Below are 19,971 nucleotides of genomic sequence, written 5' to 3'. Positions count from 1 at the left end.
TAAGCAGTTTGACTATGCCACTCAGTCCTGACCCAATAGCATGACAGGCTGTTTCCTTACAACCTCATTGAACTACAGAGTTGTAATTTCCTCTTCCTTTTGAGCTACTACACTCACGCACGGATGGGTCAATAGCCAATGTGAATTAAAATACCCCTCAGAAATGATTTCTTCCATCTTTCTGAATATACAATTGTTTCTCTCTGTACTGTTTTCAATTCAGGCAATTCAGGCACATTTATTTTAGTGACTGATATATTGCTTGGTTCCGGTAGGGAAAATCCTTTTTTTTTTTCTCCTTTTTGAGGGTGGTGAGCCTGAAAGCAAAAAAGAGGATGTGAAGGGAGCAGTGGGTGGTAATACAATGTTTTTCAAAGGTTTTTGGCTTTACTTATAGCTCATAAAATCAGTTTAGTGGGTCTCTATCGATGTTTGAAAAAAAGACTGGAATAAAAAATATCTTAGTAATCTGAAAAAGAATGGATATATATGTATAACTGAATCACTTTACTGTATACCTGAAACTGACACAACGTTGTTAATCAACCATTCTCCAATATAAAATAAAAATTAAAATAAATTAAAAAAATAAAAGAAGAAAAGAAAAAATATCTTAGTACACAGTGCATAGTAAGGATAAATATTGCGTGAAATTTATCAGTAACATATTTACATGTATGTGTATATTGGGTCATAATGTGAAGTTATTACTGTAATAGTTAAAAGTTTGAAAGCTACTATTATAATGGGTTTTTAAATATATGGAAAAAATATGATAATTGTTCCTAAATTGCATATACTTTCTGTAATTTTAAAAAATAACTAATAACTATGCATCTTTTCTCATTTAGATTCTAAGCTCCTTCATCAGTCTTACTCATTCAACTTTGTAAATGTTTTCCACTCCTATCCTCTGTGCCCAATATACTACTTTGTACTTTGATGACTCTCAATTAGTATTTCTCTCTTAACAATGATGCTTTGCATTGTATAGTTGTAAGATATGCAAGCAGCAGCCATTAAAAAATTTCACCTTTGACAATTTCAGAAACTAGATGTACAGTACTGGTTTCAGACATATAATAGATGATTGGTACATAATGTCATTACGTGTTTTTTTTTTTGGCTGCGTTGGGTCTTCGTTGCTGCATGCGGGCTTTCTCTAGTTGCAGTGAGCGGGGGCTACTCTTTGTTGTGGTGTGCGGGCTTCTCATTGTGGTGGCTTCTCGTGTTGCAGAGCATGGGCTCTAGGTGCACGGGCTTCAGTAGTTGTGGCCTGCAGCCTCAGTAGTTGTGGCTTGCGGGCTGTAGAGCGCAGGCTCAGTAGTTGTGGCGCACGGGATTAGTTGCTCTGCGGCATGTGGGATCTTCCCGGACCAGGGCTCGAACACGTGTCCCTTGCGTTGGCAGGTGGACTCTTAACCACTGCGCCACCAGGGAAGCCCTGTCATGAATTTTTTTTTTTTTTTTTCGGTACGCGAGTCTCTCACTGTTGTGGCCTCTCCCGTTGCGGAGCGCAGGCTCCGGACGCGCAGGCTCAGCCCGCATGGCTCACGGGCTTAGCTGCTCCGCGGCATGTGGGATCTTCCCGGACCGGGGTACGAATCCGTGTCCCCTGCACTGGCAGGCGGACCCTCAACCACTGCGCCACCAGGGAAGCCCCTGTCATTAAGTTTTAAAAGATGCATTTCTTTGAATAACTGAAGTTACTTGGGATAGTCTTCTCCTCAGTTACTGTTTTGGGGCAGAAGAATCCAAAGTATTGTTCTTCAAGATGCATTCCTGAATAACTGTTAGTTCTACTACATAGAATTGCATAACTAGCAAAGATACCCTTCAAAATAATGGAGGTGAAATAAAGACATTTCCAGGCAAACATCTGCTATGTTTCTGAATCCACACTACCACATCATACTACTGTTGCCACTGCAGTTTTTTCTCTTCTATTTTTTTCTCTTCCATGAACTGATTTTCATTCCCTAGGAGTCTTGTATTGACCTTGAGTAACTCGTTTTCCTTAATCTCTTACAACACATCTTAAATGCAGTTTCCAGAAACATGTAAGAAGGGCCTCAGTAACCTTGACAGAGTCCTTCTATAACTGTAGAATGTTTCCTGTTGTTTCTTGGATTGAGGCCAAACAGTTTTCATTGTTAGTGATCTCCTCTGATTTATTATTGCAGCCGGCTTTTGTGCTCAAATGTACCTTGTAGATAGGCTACCTTTCTCACTGTCTCTCATCTCTGCTGCTCTTTTGGCTGACCCAAAACTCTTCATTTTGATATTTTTCCTGATTCAGTTCTTTCGGTATCTGGAAATGAGCATTGATTTTTGGCATCAGACAAACCTTTCTTTGAATTCCAGCACTGGCCCTGACCAGCAGTTTGATCTGTGTAACCTCTGGACAATTAATCTTAATGTCTCTGAATCTCTTTCTCATGGGTGAAAATTGGGGGAGTACCTCCATGGTAAGTTTCTGGTGAGGATTAACCTAGACAGTGTATTACCTACCCCTAATGTACTGTTAGTTTATCTCCCTTTTCCCTCCCTATCTGCTTGAGTCAGTATTTGATTCTAACAGTTGTGAGAGGTAAATAAGATTTGTAAACATTGATTAAAATAGTAGCAGTTTAGAGAACAGTGAAAGAGTCACAAGTACCAGCAATCAGATGTAAACAGTGTATCCCATTGATTTATGCAAGATTATGATAGTTGGTACCGTAAAAAAACAAAACAATAATGGCTCTGCCTTCCTTCCTTCCTTTTCTTCTTTCTTTCTTTTTAAGCATTTTTAAGTGTTCAGTCTTTAAAGGTGGTAACATTTGTGTCAGTATGTATTGGGCTGATACCTTATCTTTCCAATATCCTCTAGAGGCCTTATCAGAATGAAAGGTCCCTGGAAGAATAAAGGACTTGTTAAGGGGGTCTATTACAATGGAGCAATTTATAATCAAAACTCCTCTTCAGAAACCTTGTAGTTTATTTGTAAAAAGAAATAAAGATAATTTTTTGCTATTATCATGTATTATTCAGAAATAATTCGTCTTCACTTAACATGTACACAAACGCATATACACCCATGAACTCATCCTTTACCCCAAGTACTTATGTATGGGGGTACATTTCTAGCCATATTAATATTTTATTTTGTTTCTTCTGCATTTATAATTGATGTGGGATTAGATAATGAGTATGATTTTCAATTTTTCCTGCCTTTCTCCCAGGCTTATTGCTATCAGGAATAAAAATTTACTTGAAAAGTTACCTTAAGTAGACATTTTATTTCACTGTTGAGCCATTAAATGAAGATTTAGATAATTTATTTGAAAATTATTTCCTGTGTTTTATTTTAGATACCAGAGAAGCCTTGGACTGACATGCTTTCTTATAAGTACATATTTCTCTCTTTTAAATAAAATATAGAACATTTCTGCTTTGCTTTGTGGAACTGGAGGCAGATTCTTCAGATTTTACTCCTATTTCATAAACATTCACATAGCTTCTCAGATTTCTTCTTGGTCCTGGAAACTAGTCACATAATTAATTTTGCATCTTAGAGTAGTTAAATGGTAAGATATGATACCTGCTCTTTTGAACATATAAGTTGTTTATAAGCATAATGTCCAATATGACTTTAAATATTATATTAGCTATAGAATGTAAGTGCTTTGTTATTATTTTCCATAACATTTCTGTGTTTCCATGCCGAGCCAAAGCACATGGTTTAAGTTTTCACATCTACAATTTGCAGCAGTAATTTCGTGTTGATTAATGTAATCTGTGATTTTTTTCCAGTGATGCTTTTCCTTTGAGAAGTTTGAATTATAATACTAATCATTAATGTGTAATAGATGATGTCATAAAATTTAGAAAGAAAATTGTTGCTCAATTTTATACTGGTAAAAACAGACCCATAACTTTGAGCTCCCTAAAGGGCAAAAATTTGTACTGACTCCGGCTTACTACATGTCCTTTATAAAAAATTACTTACAGAAATAACTATATATGTTCAGTAGCTATACTTTTCATAATAAATACAATTTTAGTCACATTTGTGGTTTTCTGTTTGCCACAAATTCTTTTTTCCTTCCTACTGATTTTTTCTGCAAAGACCTTTAAAGAACTACTTACTAGGATTTGCTGCAGTGCAGGCTGCAGCATCACGAATCAAAAGAGGCCCTTCTTGTATATCAGAAAAAGGCCAGTAAGGGAGATGAATGTGTGCAGTGCAGCTCGAAAGTCACATGTGGCCCTACGAGCCACCATCACTGCTATAAGACTTAGGCAACAGAAATCCTAGTGCTTTATATACACTAAGTCATCTAATCCCCACAACTACCCTAGGAGGAAAGTACTATTACTATTCCCATTTTATAGGTGGGGAAACTGAGGCTCAGAGAGGCTCTCTCCTATCTTGTCCATGTCGCCCACCCCAGGTCTGTCTGACTCTATAGCCCGTGTTCTTAGCTATCCTGAAGTATTCCCCATCTGACCCCAAAAGAAAATTCCCTGTAGTTTCCTGGATTTTCTTTTCAAGCAGCACAGCTCAGAGCCATGTCATTTGCTATAGGCTACCAGCAAATGAGAGAAGCAAGAGTAGCGGCAGCAGGCTCAATTTGGCACATGCATTGCCAAATACTGATAATGCCAGGTCCAATCAGTATTTGTTGATTGATTACTATAGAGTGATCAGAAATGGAATGGTTCTTTTTTTTTTAATTGAAGTATAGTTAATTCACAATAACAATACTGTGTTAGTTTCAGGTGTACAGCAAAGAATATATACATATATTTTTTTCAAATTATTTTTCATTATAGGTTATTACAAGATATTGAGTATTGTTCCCTGTGTTACACAGTAAATCCTTGTTGCTTATCTATTTTATATGTAGTAGTATCTGTTAATCTCCTACTCCTAATTTATCCCTCCCCCAACCCTTTCTCGTTTGGTAACCATAAGTTTGTTTTCTTTATCTGTGAGTCTATTTTGCAAATAGGTTCATTTTCATTATTTTTTAGATTCCACAGATAAGTGATATCATATAGTATTTGTCTTTGTTTGTCTGACTTCACTTAGTATGATAATCTCTAGGTCCATCCATGTTGCTGCAAATGGCGAAATTTCTGGAATGGCTCTTTCTGACCAGTAATATTGAAGTGTATGAGGCCAAGGTACAATTATACTTGGTGGCACAAGCTTAATAAACTTACTCTTGAACTAAGGGATATTTTTAAAAGCATACGCGCATGTGAAAGATTGTTAGTTTCACGTGATCCATGTAGGGCTGGGCTTTCCTTTTTACATATATATTACCCAAAATGAATGACTAGACATAGAACTTATACTCTTCACAAAAGTTAACTCAAAATGGATTACAGACCTAAATGTAAAATGCAAAGCTATAAACTCCACTGCAAGCACAGAGAAAGCACAGTGGTTAACTTCATCTAGTGTTGGGTCCTGGCCAAATGATGCAATGAAAAGAATTGTTAAGAGCATGATTGACAAGTCAAGGAATCTGCAATGGATAGGGAAGAAAGTGAAGGAAAGAGGCTGGTGGGTTGGGGATGTGTGAAAGGGCTGCTGCGCTGGAAAACCTGATGATATAAAAGAGGGAGAAGTTGAACAAACTAACTGTAAGAACAGGAGGATATGGGCAGTGAAGAGAATGCTTGAATCCCTGAATTTGGTGGTGGAACACCTTCAGGTTAGCAAGGGTCGGGGTGTGGCTACCTCATCTGTATTAATCCCGTCCTTTCTTCTAGCATTATCTGCAAGTTCATTCATTATCATGCTTTAATCAACGTACATATGGTTTTAAATTTACCTGTTTTACTAACGAACATTATTATTTCTATCGGTTATCACCTATTTTTCAAAAAGGAATTGAAAGAAGGAAAAATGTTTTCAAAATGAATGGAAGAAACTTACCTAAGTAATCAGCCTGTACGTGGTATAAGCCTACTATTTAAAAAAAAAAAAAGACTGAACTGAGAGATGATTCATACCAGAATGTCATTTGAATGGACAGCAATTTTCATATGCTACATTTTAAAATGACATTTTTCTTTTTTAGAAGGCATTACAAACTAAATTTGGAAAAACAATCTAAGGTTTTTTGACATTTAAAAATGCATACCATCAAAGGGAAATTAAAAATAAAGGTTGTAAAGTGCTTTACAGCACATTCTGATAACTAGTTATATAACCAGTGTAAAATGGGTTTTGAGTAAGATGAGAGAAAAATTAAATGACCTACTTAACTGAGTCAGTTGTGATATAGTAGAACAGTGAATTCAGAGCCAGGAGTTCTAAGTTTTTAGAAATAAATAAGAGTAATGCAACACAATAGTTTTTTATTTTTCTATTTTTTATTTTTTTGGTCAAAAAAAAGAATTTGTGTGATTGTTTGACTGGCTATTCTCCGTGCTAGATTATAAGGTCTATGAAGGCAAGGGCGATGTTTGTTTCTAATCATCATTGTCATGTCTTGATGTATCCTAGTACCTAACGTAGTACCTAGAACATGGTAAGTGGTCAATCTGTTGAATACACGAATTGGTGGATGGAAGTCAGATGATGTATAAAGGTGTGATAGCTTTGCCTTATCCTTTTCATCATGTAAGTAGTGAGGCCTATACTTAAATAATGGTAAGATTGTATGTAGAGATATAAATAGGTTGAAGCAAGTCACTTTGACAGTTGTAAGCATTTTATTAACTCAGAGAATACTGAAATACACGGTTTGAACTGTAGACATGAGATTGAACACACTATCATACAGCCCTTCAAGTGAATGCTCTAAAATCTAAGCTCTAATTTTAAATCCTGTAAGAGCTGGAGATGTTGGAGATGCTCTGAGATTAGAAAGTCATCATTTCACCCTGAAATTCTGACCTTTAATTTTGCTGATTTGCTTCTGATCATTAATCATTCTGATTTATTGACAATGTTAAAAATTCATTGTTTTGTTTACTGTTGAACATTAGCCAGTGCCTTTTGGTTCTAACAGGAGACCTTTTCAGTTTTCTACGCTGTGTATCAGACCCTTTTACAAATGTGCTCACATTAATTTTTACAACTGTTTGTAATCGGTGTGATTTTTCTCATTCTCCAAATGAGGAGACTGAGCATACAGAACTCCAGGACCGTGCTCCAGACACACCACCTGTTCTTATTTTGTCTAATGCTTACATTAACTGAAAGTCAAACCCAAATTTTTGTAGAATATATAGAAACTCCCACATACGACTGTGCTTTGTATTAAGAGGCCTGTATAAAACTAATAACATTTTCTTTTAAAAATCTGAATGACTTTCCTTTTTCTTCATTCTGAAACCATGGTTTCAGATTTGTTCTCAGTGGATTTACCTCTTTCTGTATAATGCAAAAGGATATTCTCCTCTCTGCTTTTGTGTTGGGGATTTGCTCTCTGTTACTTTCTCTGCATTCCACCTCTACTTGAGAATGCATTTTGCTTCAAAGCATCTCTCCCCCAGCTCCAATCTATCTTTCTAACTATCTGTTTTATAAGGGGAGGGGAAGAGTAAGTTTCATATAAAATTAAAAAACACGATATATCTAATTGCTTACCAAAAGTTCTACCATGTAAAACACTTTAAAATGAAGATTTTTTTATAGGGAAATTTATTTTTTGTACTGACTATATAAAGTTTAGAAAATACAAAGAAGTAGGAGAAAAATAAATTTTAGCTTTTAATGTTAATTTTCCCATTCTTTTTGTATCATATATCTGATATGTAATTGTTTACACTGAGTTTTAAAGGGCTGTTTTTATGATTTTTATGATTTTATAAACAAATTTACATTGGGAGAACACAGACATTAACAATATAAAGGTGGGAAAAAAACTACAGAATGCTGCCACCCAAATTTAACTGTTTATATCTTAGTGTATTTCCTTAACATTCATGTTATACTCTTTGATTATTTGTTTGTTTTGTTTGATTTTTGTATTTACATTCTGATTTTATAGTGTAGTTGGTAGAAGAGAACTCCAAGAGTTCTAGATGATATATGATATGAGGGAGGATCTACTGACAAGTAGTATCTTTGCTGGGTGTTTAATTAGTCCTTACCTAATTAAAGAGAAAAAAAAAACTGGCTTCAGGTCTTCAATATAATTTGAAATTAAACTCTAAAGAAAACTATAAATTAGCAAACAATTTAACCCCTCTTGACGTCAAATAATAAAAGTAACACAAGCACCAAACAGGGTCAACCAGGGCAGAAAGGTGTAAATTGAAAAGGACCCTCTCCAGTCCCCCGACCCCCTCATGCACTGTGAGAGAGTTGAGTGTGTGCAGTGAACCCCTAAAGTCATCATCACTGGCTTGTCACATTCCTGAGTGTCCTTCCAGAACACTGTTCCCTACCGATACTACAGTATTATGTTGAATAATAAGAATTTGGGTCATCATCCCTCAAGTTCTGGGGCCATGAAAATGAATGCTCATTAGGTTTCTCTGTGCTGATTAGCAAAAGGAATGGAACCACTTTTGTTTAGGATTAATAATACTCTGATTACAGTTTCCCCACTCTGCCTCGGGTTTGGTTATTGTTTACATAACCACTGGCATGTTGTTTCTTACTCTTTGCTATCTTGCAGAACCACTGTGCTTTTTGCTGCTTAACGTCTCTCTCCCCTTGCTGCCCCCACGCTGCGGCTCATGAAAGCTTCTCTTCCATTTTTTTGGCTCTCTTCTTAGCTTTTTGACTATAGTGTGATTAGGGGAGGAAAAAGTATTCCTCAATCCTCTTAGGGTCCCCGGGTCTGAAATTTAAACTGACAAAGATTAACAGGAGAAAAGCATACATGTTTATTTAATGTAAGTTTTTTGTGACATGGGAGCCTTCATAAGGAAATGAGGACCTGAGGAAACAGACCTGAGTATTTTTATGCTGGGTTTGATGAAGACTGGACAGTCTTGGAGGAATATGGTAAGTTAAGGAGTAGGAGGGAAGGGTGGTAAACTAGGGGAAACTCAGAGAGGGCTGTTTGTTGGGAGTTTCCTCGGTGTCCCTTTGCTTTCAAAGGGTATAGGCAGGGTAGCTCTCACATGAGGGTTTTATGACCTATTTCAGGGAAGAAGGGTTGGGTAAAGGTCAGAGTGACCTTCCTGCTTCTGTTGTTCTCTCAAACTCCTTCGGCTTAAAATATTCAATATGCCAAGGTTTCATATGTTGGGAGTAGTGTGTTTCGAACCTTATAGTGTGGCTATCTGCTTATAATATTAAAAAAATGAGATGGCACATTGGTGGTTATTTACAAAATTGGAACAAAGTGTGCTTGAATGTTTTATTATGTATAAATTATATTTGAAATGTTCAGAAGAAGGAAAATGATTTAGCTTCTTTAAGAAAAAGTCTCATTTTGCTAGAGCATAATCTTTAAATGTTCTGCATAATGGTATTTCTGACAGAAATGGAAATCTCTGTTGTCCCGGTGATCATCCAGGCAGTGACATTCTCATCCGAAGATCTGGCAGAAAACTGGAGGTGTCCCTATGTGTGACTAAAGCGTTAGTTTCTCCCTCTTGAGTTGGCCCTGGAAGCCCAGTATTATGGAAAGATCTGAGTCATAGCAAGTGGAGTTTCAAGTTTTAACTCAGTCGTTAACTAGCTCTGTGACTTTATGCGAGTTATTTATATTTGCTTGCCTCAGTTTCTTTATCTATAAAATGAAGGGTTTGAACACGATGATATTCAGCTTTGAGATCACTGAAAAAAAAAAGGAATGGAGTTCTTTGCTAGATTTGCCTCAACTTAGCTGAAAATAAAATTCTTAAAATTTCACAGGTAACTTTGGGTTAGGTATGTGGATGTGAATATGTGCTCGTGTGTGTGTGTGTGTGTGTGTGTGTGTGTGTGTGTGTGTGTGTGTGTATGTGTAGTGAGGCAACTCGTTGAAAGGCCAGCCTGAATGAGATGTTCAGATGTACCATTGTTTTCTGCCAAGTTCAGATGTACCACTGTTATATCTCTAGACATCTTCTGACTCTAGGAAATAACTAAAGTTTCTACTGCAAAGGTTAAGGTTAAATCAAGTTTGAATACAATTTTTACTTGGCATGATAAACCTTTTTTCATAGAGGAAACAATACTTGCTTGAGAGTTACTTTCTTCTATTAAATAGAAATTCTGTTATTATTCATATATAGTTTTTTAACAATCTCATTGAGGTAAATCACAGTTATAGATGAAGGAATGGGCTAATTGTTTGAGAGGTTATGAAATATTTTTTCTTTGTGTGTAAGTGCTGTTGTGAAACTCTATGCCAAAACTTCAAGAGGTCAGACCCAAGAGCTTAAGCATTTTTGAAATCTTGTGGACATAGTTATTGTATCTTTTTCTGTGTGACAATTATTTATCAGATTTATTGAACTGATCTGTAGTGTTGCAGACTCTCCTTTCAACATCGCATTAGGTTGTTTGGTTTCTGATGGAATTTTAAAAGTTAACACAACTCTATTCTTTCCCCTCAAAAGTGTGACCTCTGGTATCTATTTACTTTTTTTCTTTTTTTACAATAAAAAAGTAATTGTTTTTATTGTTTTTTCTTAGAGGTCATGACTACGTTAGAATATAGTACTCACAGTGAAAATGGTTTCAAAGCAGCAAGTTATTGGCAACACAATATATATATATATGTGTGTGTGTGTATATACTTTCTGTAATTTCCTAAATAACATCTGCTTTGTAAAATTTTGTTTGGTATCATAAACTGATGGTATTTTATTTTACTTTACTTTGAAACAGCTTTATTGAAATATAACTCATGTGCCATAATATTCACCAATTAAAGTGTACAATTCAGTGGTTTTTAGCATATTTATCATTACAGACAATTTTAGAACATTTTCATTACCGCAAAAGAGTAATACCATACTCATTAGTAGTCATTCTCATCTCTCCCTCCCTGAAAACCCTGGCAACCACTAACCTACTTTTTGTCTCTAGATTTGTCTGTTCTGAACATTTCATATAAGTGAAATCATATAAATGGAATATGTGATCTTTTGTAACTGGTTTCATTTATTTAGCATAATGTTTTCAAGATTCATCCATATTGTAGCATGAGTCAATACTCCATTCCTTTTTATTGCCAAATAATATTCCATTTTATGGACATACCACAATTTATCCATTCATCAATTGATGGACATTTGGGTCACTTCCACTTTTTTGACTGTAATAAATAGTGCTGCTATGAACATTCATGTACAAGTTTTTGTATGGGTGTATAGTATATTTTCAATGAATAAAGCTGTTATGAAAATTCATGTACAAGTTTTTATATGGGTATATACTATATTTTCACTTCTCTTGGGTATATATCTAGGAGTGGAATTGCTGGGTCATATGTACTCTATGTTTAACATTTTGAGGAACTGTCAAACTGTTTTCCAAAGTAGCTGCATCATTTTACATTTCTACGAGCAACATATGAGAGTTCCATTTTCTCTGCATCCTCACCAACATTTATTATTGCCTGTCTTTTTTATTATAGCCATTCTAGTGTGTGTGAAGTATTATCTCATTGTGGTTTTAATTTCCATTTCCCTACGAGCTACTGGTATTGAGCATCTTTTCATAGGTTTAATGGCTATTTGTATGTCTTCTTATATCTTCTTTGGAAAAATGTCTACTCAGATCCTTTGCCCATTTTGTAACTGGGTTGTCTTTTATTATTGAGTTGTTAGAGTTCTTAATACATTCTGGATACTAGACCCTCCCTTATCAGATATATGATTTGTAAATATTTTCTCCAGTTCTGTGGGTTGTCACTTTGCTCCCTTGATAGTATCATTTGGAGTCCAACTTATCTATGTTTTTGCTGTTGTTGTTTTGTTTCACTTTTTGGTCACTTGTGCTTTTGGTGTCTTGTCTAAGAAATCATTTACTAACCCAAAGTCACAAATGTTTTCTTCTAGCAGTTTTTCTAGCTTAGCTCTTGGTGTTTAGGTCTATGATTCATTTGAGTTAATTTTTGTATAAAGTGTGAGGTAGGGATACAGTTTCATGTATTTTTTTGCCTATGGATATCCGGTGGTCCCAGTACTGTTTATGGAAAGACTGTTCTTTCCCCATTGAATGGTCTTGCTGCCCTTGATGAAAATCAGTTGATCATATACGTATGAGCTTATTTCTGGACTCCCTTCTATTAGATTAATCTATATCTATTCTATGCCAGTATTACACTGTCTTGATTACAGTAGCTTTGCAGTGTTTTGAAAATAGAAAATGTGAGGTCTCCAACTTTGTTCTTCTTTTTCAAGACTGCTTTAGCTCTTCTGCGTCTCTTGGGTTTCCATATGGGTGTTATATAGGTTTTAAAATATAGTTTTATATGGAAGGTTTTTTTGGTATTTTATGAGGACAAACCTCACTGACTCTTGATTTCTTAAGATTCTGAAATTGGGATATAATTGAAAAGAGATATTTTGTTAAGTATGTTTGATGTCACAGGGAGTCACCTGATTTCCTTATCCTATTTTGTAATAATCCATACCCTTTCTCCTACATGTTTGTTAAAGTTTACAAAATTGACCCTGTCTAGAATTATTTAACTTTACATAGAGGAGTAGTTAAATAAATCAGTTCATCATTAGTTTAGGCCCACTGAATTCTTTCTTTAACACTGACTTTTGCATCATTTTATGTAAGTAGTGCTGTTTAGTGGGACAAAACATGTGCTTTGCAAAGTCTGAAGAACCAAAGTTTGAGGGCTGACTTACTCATTTCTTTGCTTTGTAACCTTGGACCAGTGTTCAAATTTTCTGAGCTTTACTATCCTTGTCCATGAAATAGTATCCCTATTTCTGTCAACCTACATTGTCTGTTGTGAGAATGAAATGAGATAATGTATGTAAAGAACCTGCTACTTAGTAGCTACTCTAAAAATTATTATTGTCATGCTTAATGGTTATCATTAATTTCTTAAAGTTTGAATGGCACTAATTTATTAAACATTTTGATAATTGTTTTCCTGTTGTCTGAGCACTAGGAGATGAAGAAAGGTTATTCTAACAGAACAGAGGGTGAAAAATTGAACAAGATGTCTCCAGTTTGTGTGCCTATTAGCTTAAGAGACATTCTCCTCACTGATGTTCATTGGAATTTGAGAAAAGATCCAGCAACTGATGTAGGAGATACTTTTTTTGCTTCACATAATTTGAAGAATATTGTCTTCCCCTCACACCCTTTATATTCTTGTTGATCTGAATTCAAATTCTACTTATTTTATATCCCACAAGACATTATTGTTATTTTGTATATGCATTATTTATTTAGATTTACCCACATATTTACATTTCCATTGTTTTTCAGTTCTTCTGTTCCTTGAATCATCTTGAATCATTTTCTTTTTTCCTTCAGAACTTCCTTTAGAATTTCTTTTAATGCAGGTGCATTGGCAATAAATTTTCTGTTTTTGCTTGTCTAAAAATATCTTTATTTCACCTTCACCTCTTGAAGGGTAATTTTGCTAGTTATAGAATGCTGTGTTGGCAATTACTTTTCATTCTTGAATTTCTGATTGATTAAAAAATAGATTCTGGCTCTCTGGTGAAATTATTAATCTTGACATATATTTTTCATACCTATCATTGTTATTTTGAAGCCTTTTCAGATAATAACTAGGGTATTCATGGATTTCTTTCTATTGTCTGTTTTTTTTCTCTTGGTCTTCTTTTTTTGGTATATCTGGTAGTTTGTCTTTGAAAGCTTGACATTGTGTATGAAAAGCCATATTTCCATTTCTGGAGATGCAGGGGGCTGGAATGGAGGAAACATCACTTATCATAATTGAACATTGAGTGAACACAAAACTTGTTTCAAATTTTGTAAGGATCTGTTTACCTGTAGTTTGCCTATGCTCCTGGAGTGTAATGCTCCAGGAGTCACAACAGAAAGGCTAGATAGTTTATCAGTGGTCTCCTTTTTGGTGGGTTTGAACTCTCATTTTCCTCCCTCCAGCACTGTGATGCTACTGAAAGCTCCACTGAACAAACACAGCTTTGAGCTCACTTCTCTGTGGTTTCCTTTTCTTCCGGATCTTTGCCCCTCAAGTCTTGTCTGCATTGGTAGGCCCAAATTCCAGTGTTTGTCTACTTATCTCCATGACACTGTCAAAAGCTCTGCTAGCTTCTCTGCCTCTTAGCAGCCTTCCCCTGCCAGCTTCTTGGGATTCTCAGTCTCTTGTCCAGCTTGACTTAAGTCTCAGCACAGGTCCTCAGGTAAAAGCAGTATAAAGAATGCTGTGCTCACCTCAGTGAACGTCCTGTCTTTCTGAATCTTAGATCATCAAATCTGGCTGCCTTAGATGCTCTCCAACGTCATCAAACAGGTATATTTTTTTAACATCACACTTTCCTAGTTGTTCTTGGAAAGTAGCATTGATTTGCTCTAAGCTACGTTGTCAGCCAGAAACAGTACTTCCTCAGTTTGTTTTCTTTGTATTAAAACAGTTTTCTGGATGATGAATCATGAAAAATTCTACTACCTGCCTCAGAGTTAAAGAGTGTGATTGGCAGCTTTTGTGGTTAAGGCTGCCTGGATAAATGGAAGTGCCAAGTTTCATTGGTTTTTCATTTGCATCACTTTCTTTGCCCTTTTACCTTCAGTTAGATGTCTCATCATTTCTTCCATTTCATAATTTTATTTTAGTGAAGGCAATATTTCAATGATGTTTTTGAGTGAATGAATATTTTAATATAGATAGTAAAAATTTTAATAAACCACTAATATTTAAATTTTATATTAAAAGGAGAGTATAATACTAGAATGCACAGTGAAACCTAAATTTTAAAAATCTATATTAAAAAATTAAAAAAGCTGTATTTATAGGGATCAATATGAAAAATAATGAAGAAAGTCTTGTTATACTATATCTCTTACCTTTGTTTTCTCTTGACTAATAAACATTTAAATGTGTCTTTGGATGATTGTGGGAAAAATAAAATAGTGTCTTAAAAGCTATCTCAATTATAGCTTATGAGTACAATCATAAATATAACTAGACATAGTACTATAAGAATTTATAAGTGAATTATTAACATAAAAGGAACCCGTCTATATACTATAACCAGAGAATCAGATGCTAAATCCAGAATTAGCTACAAAACCCTTAGATTCCTTTCTTCTTTATGTCCTCATTTGCTTATTATGATGAAGGACCTTTGGGGGCTAAGATATTAATAACATATGATGGGAAATCCTGCCTAATAGTCAAGGAAAGAGGGCCATTCTTTGACTTAACGTTTTCATTGTATGCACCTCACAGATCTTCAACTAGAGGGAGCTGAAGTGATCAAAGGGCCTCAGCTCCTGTGCTCTGGAATCTACTGCTGCTTTTGTGCTTAGGACATGCTTCCTAAGGGCTGCTCCCAGCCCGTGACTGAGAGGAGCAGGGATACTAAAGCAGGCCTGTCCCTGGAAGTCAGAGAACTCTCTGAGGGCTAACTGGCTTGCGCACCGCCCAGTGGTCTTTTTTTTTTTTTTTAACATCTTTATTAGAGTGTAATTGCTTTACAATGGTGTGTTAGTTTCTGCTTTATAACAAAGTGAATCAGCTATACATATACATATATCCCCATATCTCCTCCCTCTTGCGTCTCCCTCCCTCCCACCCTCCCTATCCCACCCCTGTAGGTGGTCACAAAGCACCAAGCTGATCTCCCTGTGCCTTGTGGCTGCTTCCTACTAGCTAGCTATTTTACATTTGGTAGTAGTGGTCTTGCTGAACCTTCCTTAGTCTGTAGAGCAGTCCAGAAGGATTCCATCCAGTCTTCCTTCACTCTCTCCTTCACTCAGTGTCAGATTTTTATTGTGGTCTGTCAGCCTTCCCTGGATCCCTCCCTATTTTCTCTTGTAGGAATTTCCTGTACAGAATTTCTCTTACAGAATAGAATTTTTACATGTTTAATCCTGTCTTGGCATCGTGTCTGCTTCTCCGGGGACCTAGACTAACACATTCTCTCACTGTTTCTATAAAAAAATACTATCATGTGAAATTACTAAGGAGAGTAAAGATGCTTACTATAATTTGAATGACAACAATATTCTAATACTGCTGGAGTCTTAAATTTAGAACAGTTATGTTCTAAATGTAATTGAGAACTAGCCACTCAGAATTTTTTTCTCATACTAATTTTCTTTTCTTTTTTTTCTCATACTAGTTTATTGATTATCTGCTTATATGTAAACTTGCTTTCAGAAGGACTGAATTATCACAGTAGTCAGATCAGGAGCTCATGTTCTAAAAAAAATATCAATTTATCCAGGATGATTGGATGGCTGTGAAGTATTAAGCAGTTCATAAGTCATCTTTGAGATATCTAAGGGTGTTTAATAAGAAATTAGAAGGAAATATGTATGAGGGTATGTTGATAACTGGCATACTGTTGAAAAGCAGAATTATTCAATACAATAAGTAATAATAAATTTCTTCATTGCAAATATTTGGTAATTCTTTCTTTCAATTTGTATGATTTTTACAAGAGTGCTTATATTTTACATGTTAGTGTTAAAATTCTTCTATCCTTCTTTACAGAATCATAGTGAAAGATTCGTTTTCATTGCAGAGTGGTATGATCCAAATGCTTCACTATTTCGACGTTATGAGCTTTTATTTTACCCAGGGGATGGATCTGTTGAAATGGTAAATGAGCCTTTTTTTACTTTAAAGTTGGCAAACGGAGTGAAGGTGGGATCCAGAGAGGAATAGGATTGCCTTTTTTATAGTTGCTTTTAAAAATACATTTTTTTCATTTTGGGAATTTTAAACATTTTGGTATTATAGTTCCAATACAAGAAGATACCTTGTGTCTTTACTTTTAATAGAAATTATTTTTTTGGTTAGAAAACTGAAGTGGGATTATTTATGCTTTGGATTAAGTGATAGTCAATAAGTGGCTATAGATAAAGATTATCATGCTCATAAATATGTCACCATTGTTGAATGCTGTTATCGCTACAAAAAGTCAAATTGAAGAAGACTGAGTTAAAAGAGTCGTGCTTGTTTCTTTGTGTCCCTTTGTTGAGGACTCCTTTTGCAGGTGGACCTATTTGGTATTGGGATTTTGTGTTGGCAAGAAAGCAGAAATTTGGAATTTTTCTGGGATTTCATAGGCACTAATTTGCTGCAGTGATTTGGAAATAAACAAATCTTTCTATCCAGGGTTTTTTAAAGTATAAAATTTGTAATTTTTATGTTATTACTAGAGTAGACTAGGAAATACATAAGTTATGAAAGAAATTATGATTTGTACTTATAGCAAAAATGAAACAGAATGTAACTTATGTTTAATAGAGCAAAATTAATAACTATTTCTAGTTTTATAATAAGGTTAACATTACCTACTGATAATTATTTGTTTTATTGTATTGTTTTTGATTCCAGCATGATGTAAAGAATCATCGCACCTTTTTAAAGCGGACCAAATATGAAGACCTTCACTTGGAAGATTTATTTATAGGCAACAAAGTGAATGTCTTTTCTCGACAACTGGTGCTACTTGACTATGGGGATCAATATACAGCTCGGCAACTGGGCAGTAGGAAAGAAAAGTAAGAAAGCAAGTATATAATCTTTTTAAAATTCTTAGAACATTATGTATGTCTTGATACCAAATTCAAACTTCTTGTTTCTATCTTTTGTTTTTACAGTATAGATACTTTTCAGTGATCCAATTCAGTATTATGACATTTTTAGAATTTTATGGAGCAGATTCTGTGATTTGCTCTTCACTCAGGGAACAAAGTGATGCTCATAGTCTTAGGCAATGATTATTTTCCAGAGGAAAAAATGCAAACCTTTTATACACCCTCATCATTCTTCTAACTGGGAACTGAAAATGTAAATCTTAGTGTACAGCATAAAGATGGTTTATGGGGGGGGAAGTAGTGATTGCCAGAAGCTCAAAGGAAACTCAGGAAAGTAAAGCTATTTCTTTTTTTTTTTTTTTTTTTTTTTTTTGCTTTTTATTTTTTTAACATCTTTATTGGAGTATAATTGCTTTACAATGGTATGTTAGTTTCAGCTTCACAACAAAATGAATCACGGGTGAAACAGGAATAAAGCTATTTCTTGTAGAAGAGTAGGGAAGGCTTTGTGAAGGTATTTGACAGGATCATGAGAGATGGACTGAATTTTTACCCAGTTGGATCAACTCAGAGGAATGCTGGTCAGAGGAATGAGTATGAGTAAAAATACAACAGAATGTTATACACTAGGCAGAGCTCATTGTTCTTCATGACTGGCTTGGTGGTTAAACATTTTTTTTAATTTAAGTAGTAAAATAGACTGATTAGGATGGTAGCAATAGGTATGAAGAGGAAGGAAGGAAAGTGATTAACCGAAGTACGGTAAGAGTAGTAATGATAGGCATTAATATCTGTTAGCTATTTTTATAAACGGTATTGTGTTAAAATGATTTGTATGCATCATTTATTTAAGCCCTACAACAACCTAATACACAAGCTAATAATATTATTATTAGCTCCATTCTGCAGATGGAGAAGTTGAGGCTTAGTGATGTTAGGTAACTTGCTGAAGGTCACAGAGTAGAGGCAGGATTAAAGCCCAGCGTCTGTCTGAATCAAGAATAGGAGGATTTAATCACAGGAGAATGGATAGGACCTGCAAAATGATTGTCTTCTTTCTGTCTCAGTTCATTTTTATGTCTCCTGTGGCACATCTCCTCATACATTACAAGCACCTTGTCTGTGTTAGATGAATGAATCGTTGAATAACAATTTAAAATTTATTATCTACTCTTTCCTTTTCTTCATTTCCTCCCTGTTTTCAAATGATGACCTTTGATCTAGTTGACAAAGTTGTTTTTGTCTAGATTGTTTGGAATATATATTGTCTATTTTTGAGTTTTATTCACAGACGTAATAGATATCTGATAAATATTGACTGATCAGTTGAAGACAGGATATATGAGTATTTTGAAAAGAAAAAAATATACAAAAACATTGTGATACAAAGAAACTTAATCTGTCTTGGGATCACAACTGCATCTCTAAAGGCCATGGTGGTGATGCCTCAAGCAGTGCATTATTCACAGGGGATGCCCCACATAAGTTTGTTGAATGAATGAGCTTATGTTGGTGAAAATAGTCGTTGTGTTTGGAGGCAGAGCTCCCCGCTGGCTGCCTCCCTGCCTTCTTCCCTCCGTCCCATTGCACGTGGCTCTTCCTGTGCAGCGGAGAAGCTGCAGTACGGTGCCTTCTGTGTGTCTCTCTGGTCTTCTCTCTTCATTGTTTGTCACAGCTACATTTGTCATTCTGACTTTCCCTCAGTTTTGATTTAGAGGAGAGACAGAACAAGTTGCAGTTGTAGCTGAAAATTAGGCTAGCCAGAAAACATAATACGAAAATGACATTGTAATTTTCAACCTCTACGTTTATGAGTTTGCAGCTTTCTGAGTCTAGCACGAGCTATATTTGAAATGGAATGTTAATTCTTTGGTCATCTTTCTTGGCTCTGGTTTCTGTGGCTTATATTATATTGTGCTGACTTGGGGGATTCTTTGGATTTGTGGAGTGATTGTTGCAGTAATGAAAAATAGGGATCACTGGTGGAAGTTAAGGCTATATGTATAAAAAGCTCCCCAAACTCTTTAATTCTATAGGAAAAAATATCTGTCAAACTATATTTTGAGGTTTGCCACCCAAATAATAGCTGGTTATCTACCTAATACCTGAGTCCCCCCATAGTAATATTCTTTCTGTGACTTCTTTACAAGCCCTTTATAATTCTGGAGGTTCTTTGATGCTCAGTGTGGTATTAGTACACAGGTGGTGATGGATCAGTGAGGTGGTGAATGACTCATAAAAAAGGAAAACCAAAGATTCCCAGGACAACTCTGAACTAGGAAAAAAAAAAAAAGAGTGTTAGACAAATAGGAATCTCTTTGTTATGAGATCTACTGATAAAAGTC

General features: G+C 35.3%; 1 protein-coding gene across 3 annotated transcripts in view; it reads left to right on the top strand.

Annotated features, from left to right (window-relative positions):
• NME7 (NME/NM23 family member 7) overlaps positions 1 to 19,971 on the top strand; it is a 259,579-nt gene that overhangs the window by 27,493 nt on the left and 212,115 nt on the right. For 2 of the 3 annotated variants that reach the window (XM_067728572.1, XM_067728570.1), the window contains exons 2-4: positions 14,323 to 14,369; positions 16,575 to 16,682; positions 17,424 to 17,590. In XM_067728572.1, the coding sequence (XP_067584673.1) occupies positions 14,346 to 14,369; positions 16,575 to 16,682; positions 17,424 to 17,590 (299 nt within the window). In that variant the 5' untranslated portion in view covers positions 14,323 to 14,345. The remainder of the gene's footprint in view (positions 1 to 14,322; positions 14,370 to 16,574; positions 16,683 to 17,423; positions 17,591 to 19,971) is intronic. The other variant, XM_067728571.1, reaches the window with a different exon arrangement.

The sequence above is a fragment of the Pseudorca crassidens genome, chromosome 2 (genome assembly GCF_039906515.1).
Source record: "Pseudorca crassidens isolate mPseCra1 chromosome 2, mPseCra1.hap1, whole genome shotgun sequence".
Lineage (NCBI taxonomy): Eukaryota > Metazoa > Chordata > Mammalia > Artiodactyla > Delphinidae > Pseudorca > Pseudorca crassidens.
The sequence above is the reverse complement of the archived record's forward strand: the minus strand, read 5'-3'. Positions and strand labels throughout refer to the sequence as shown.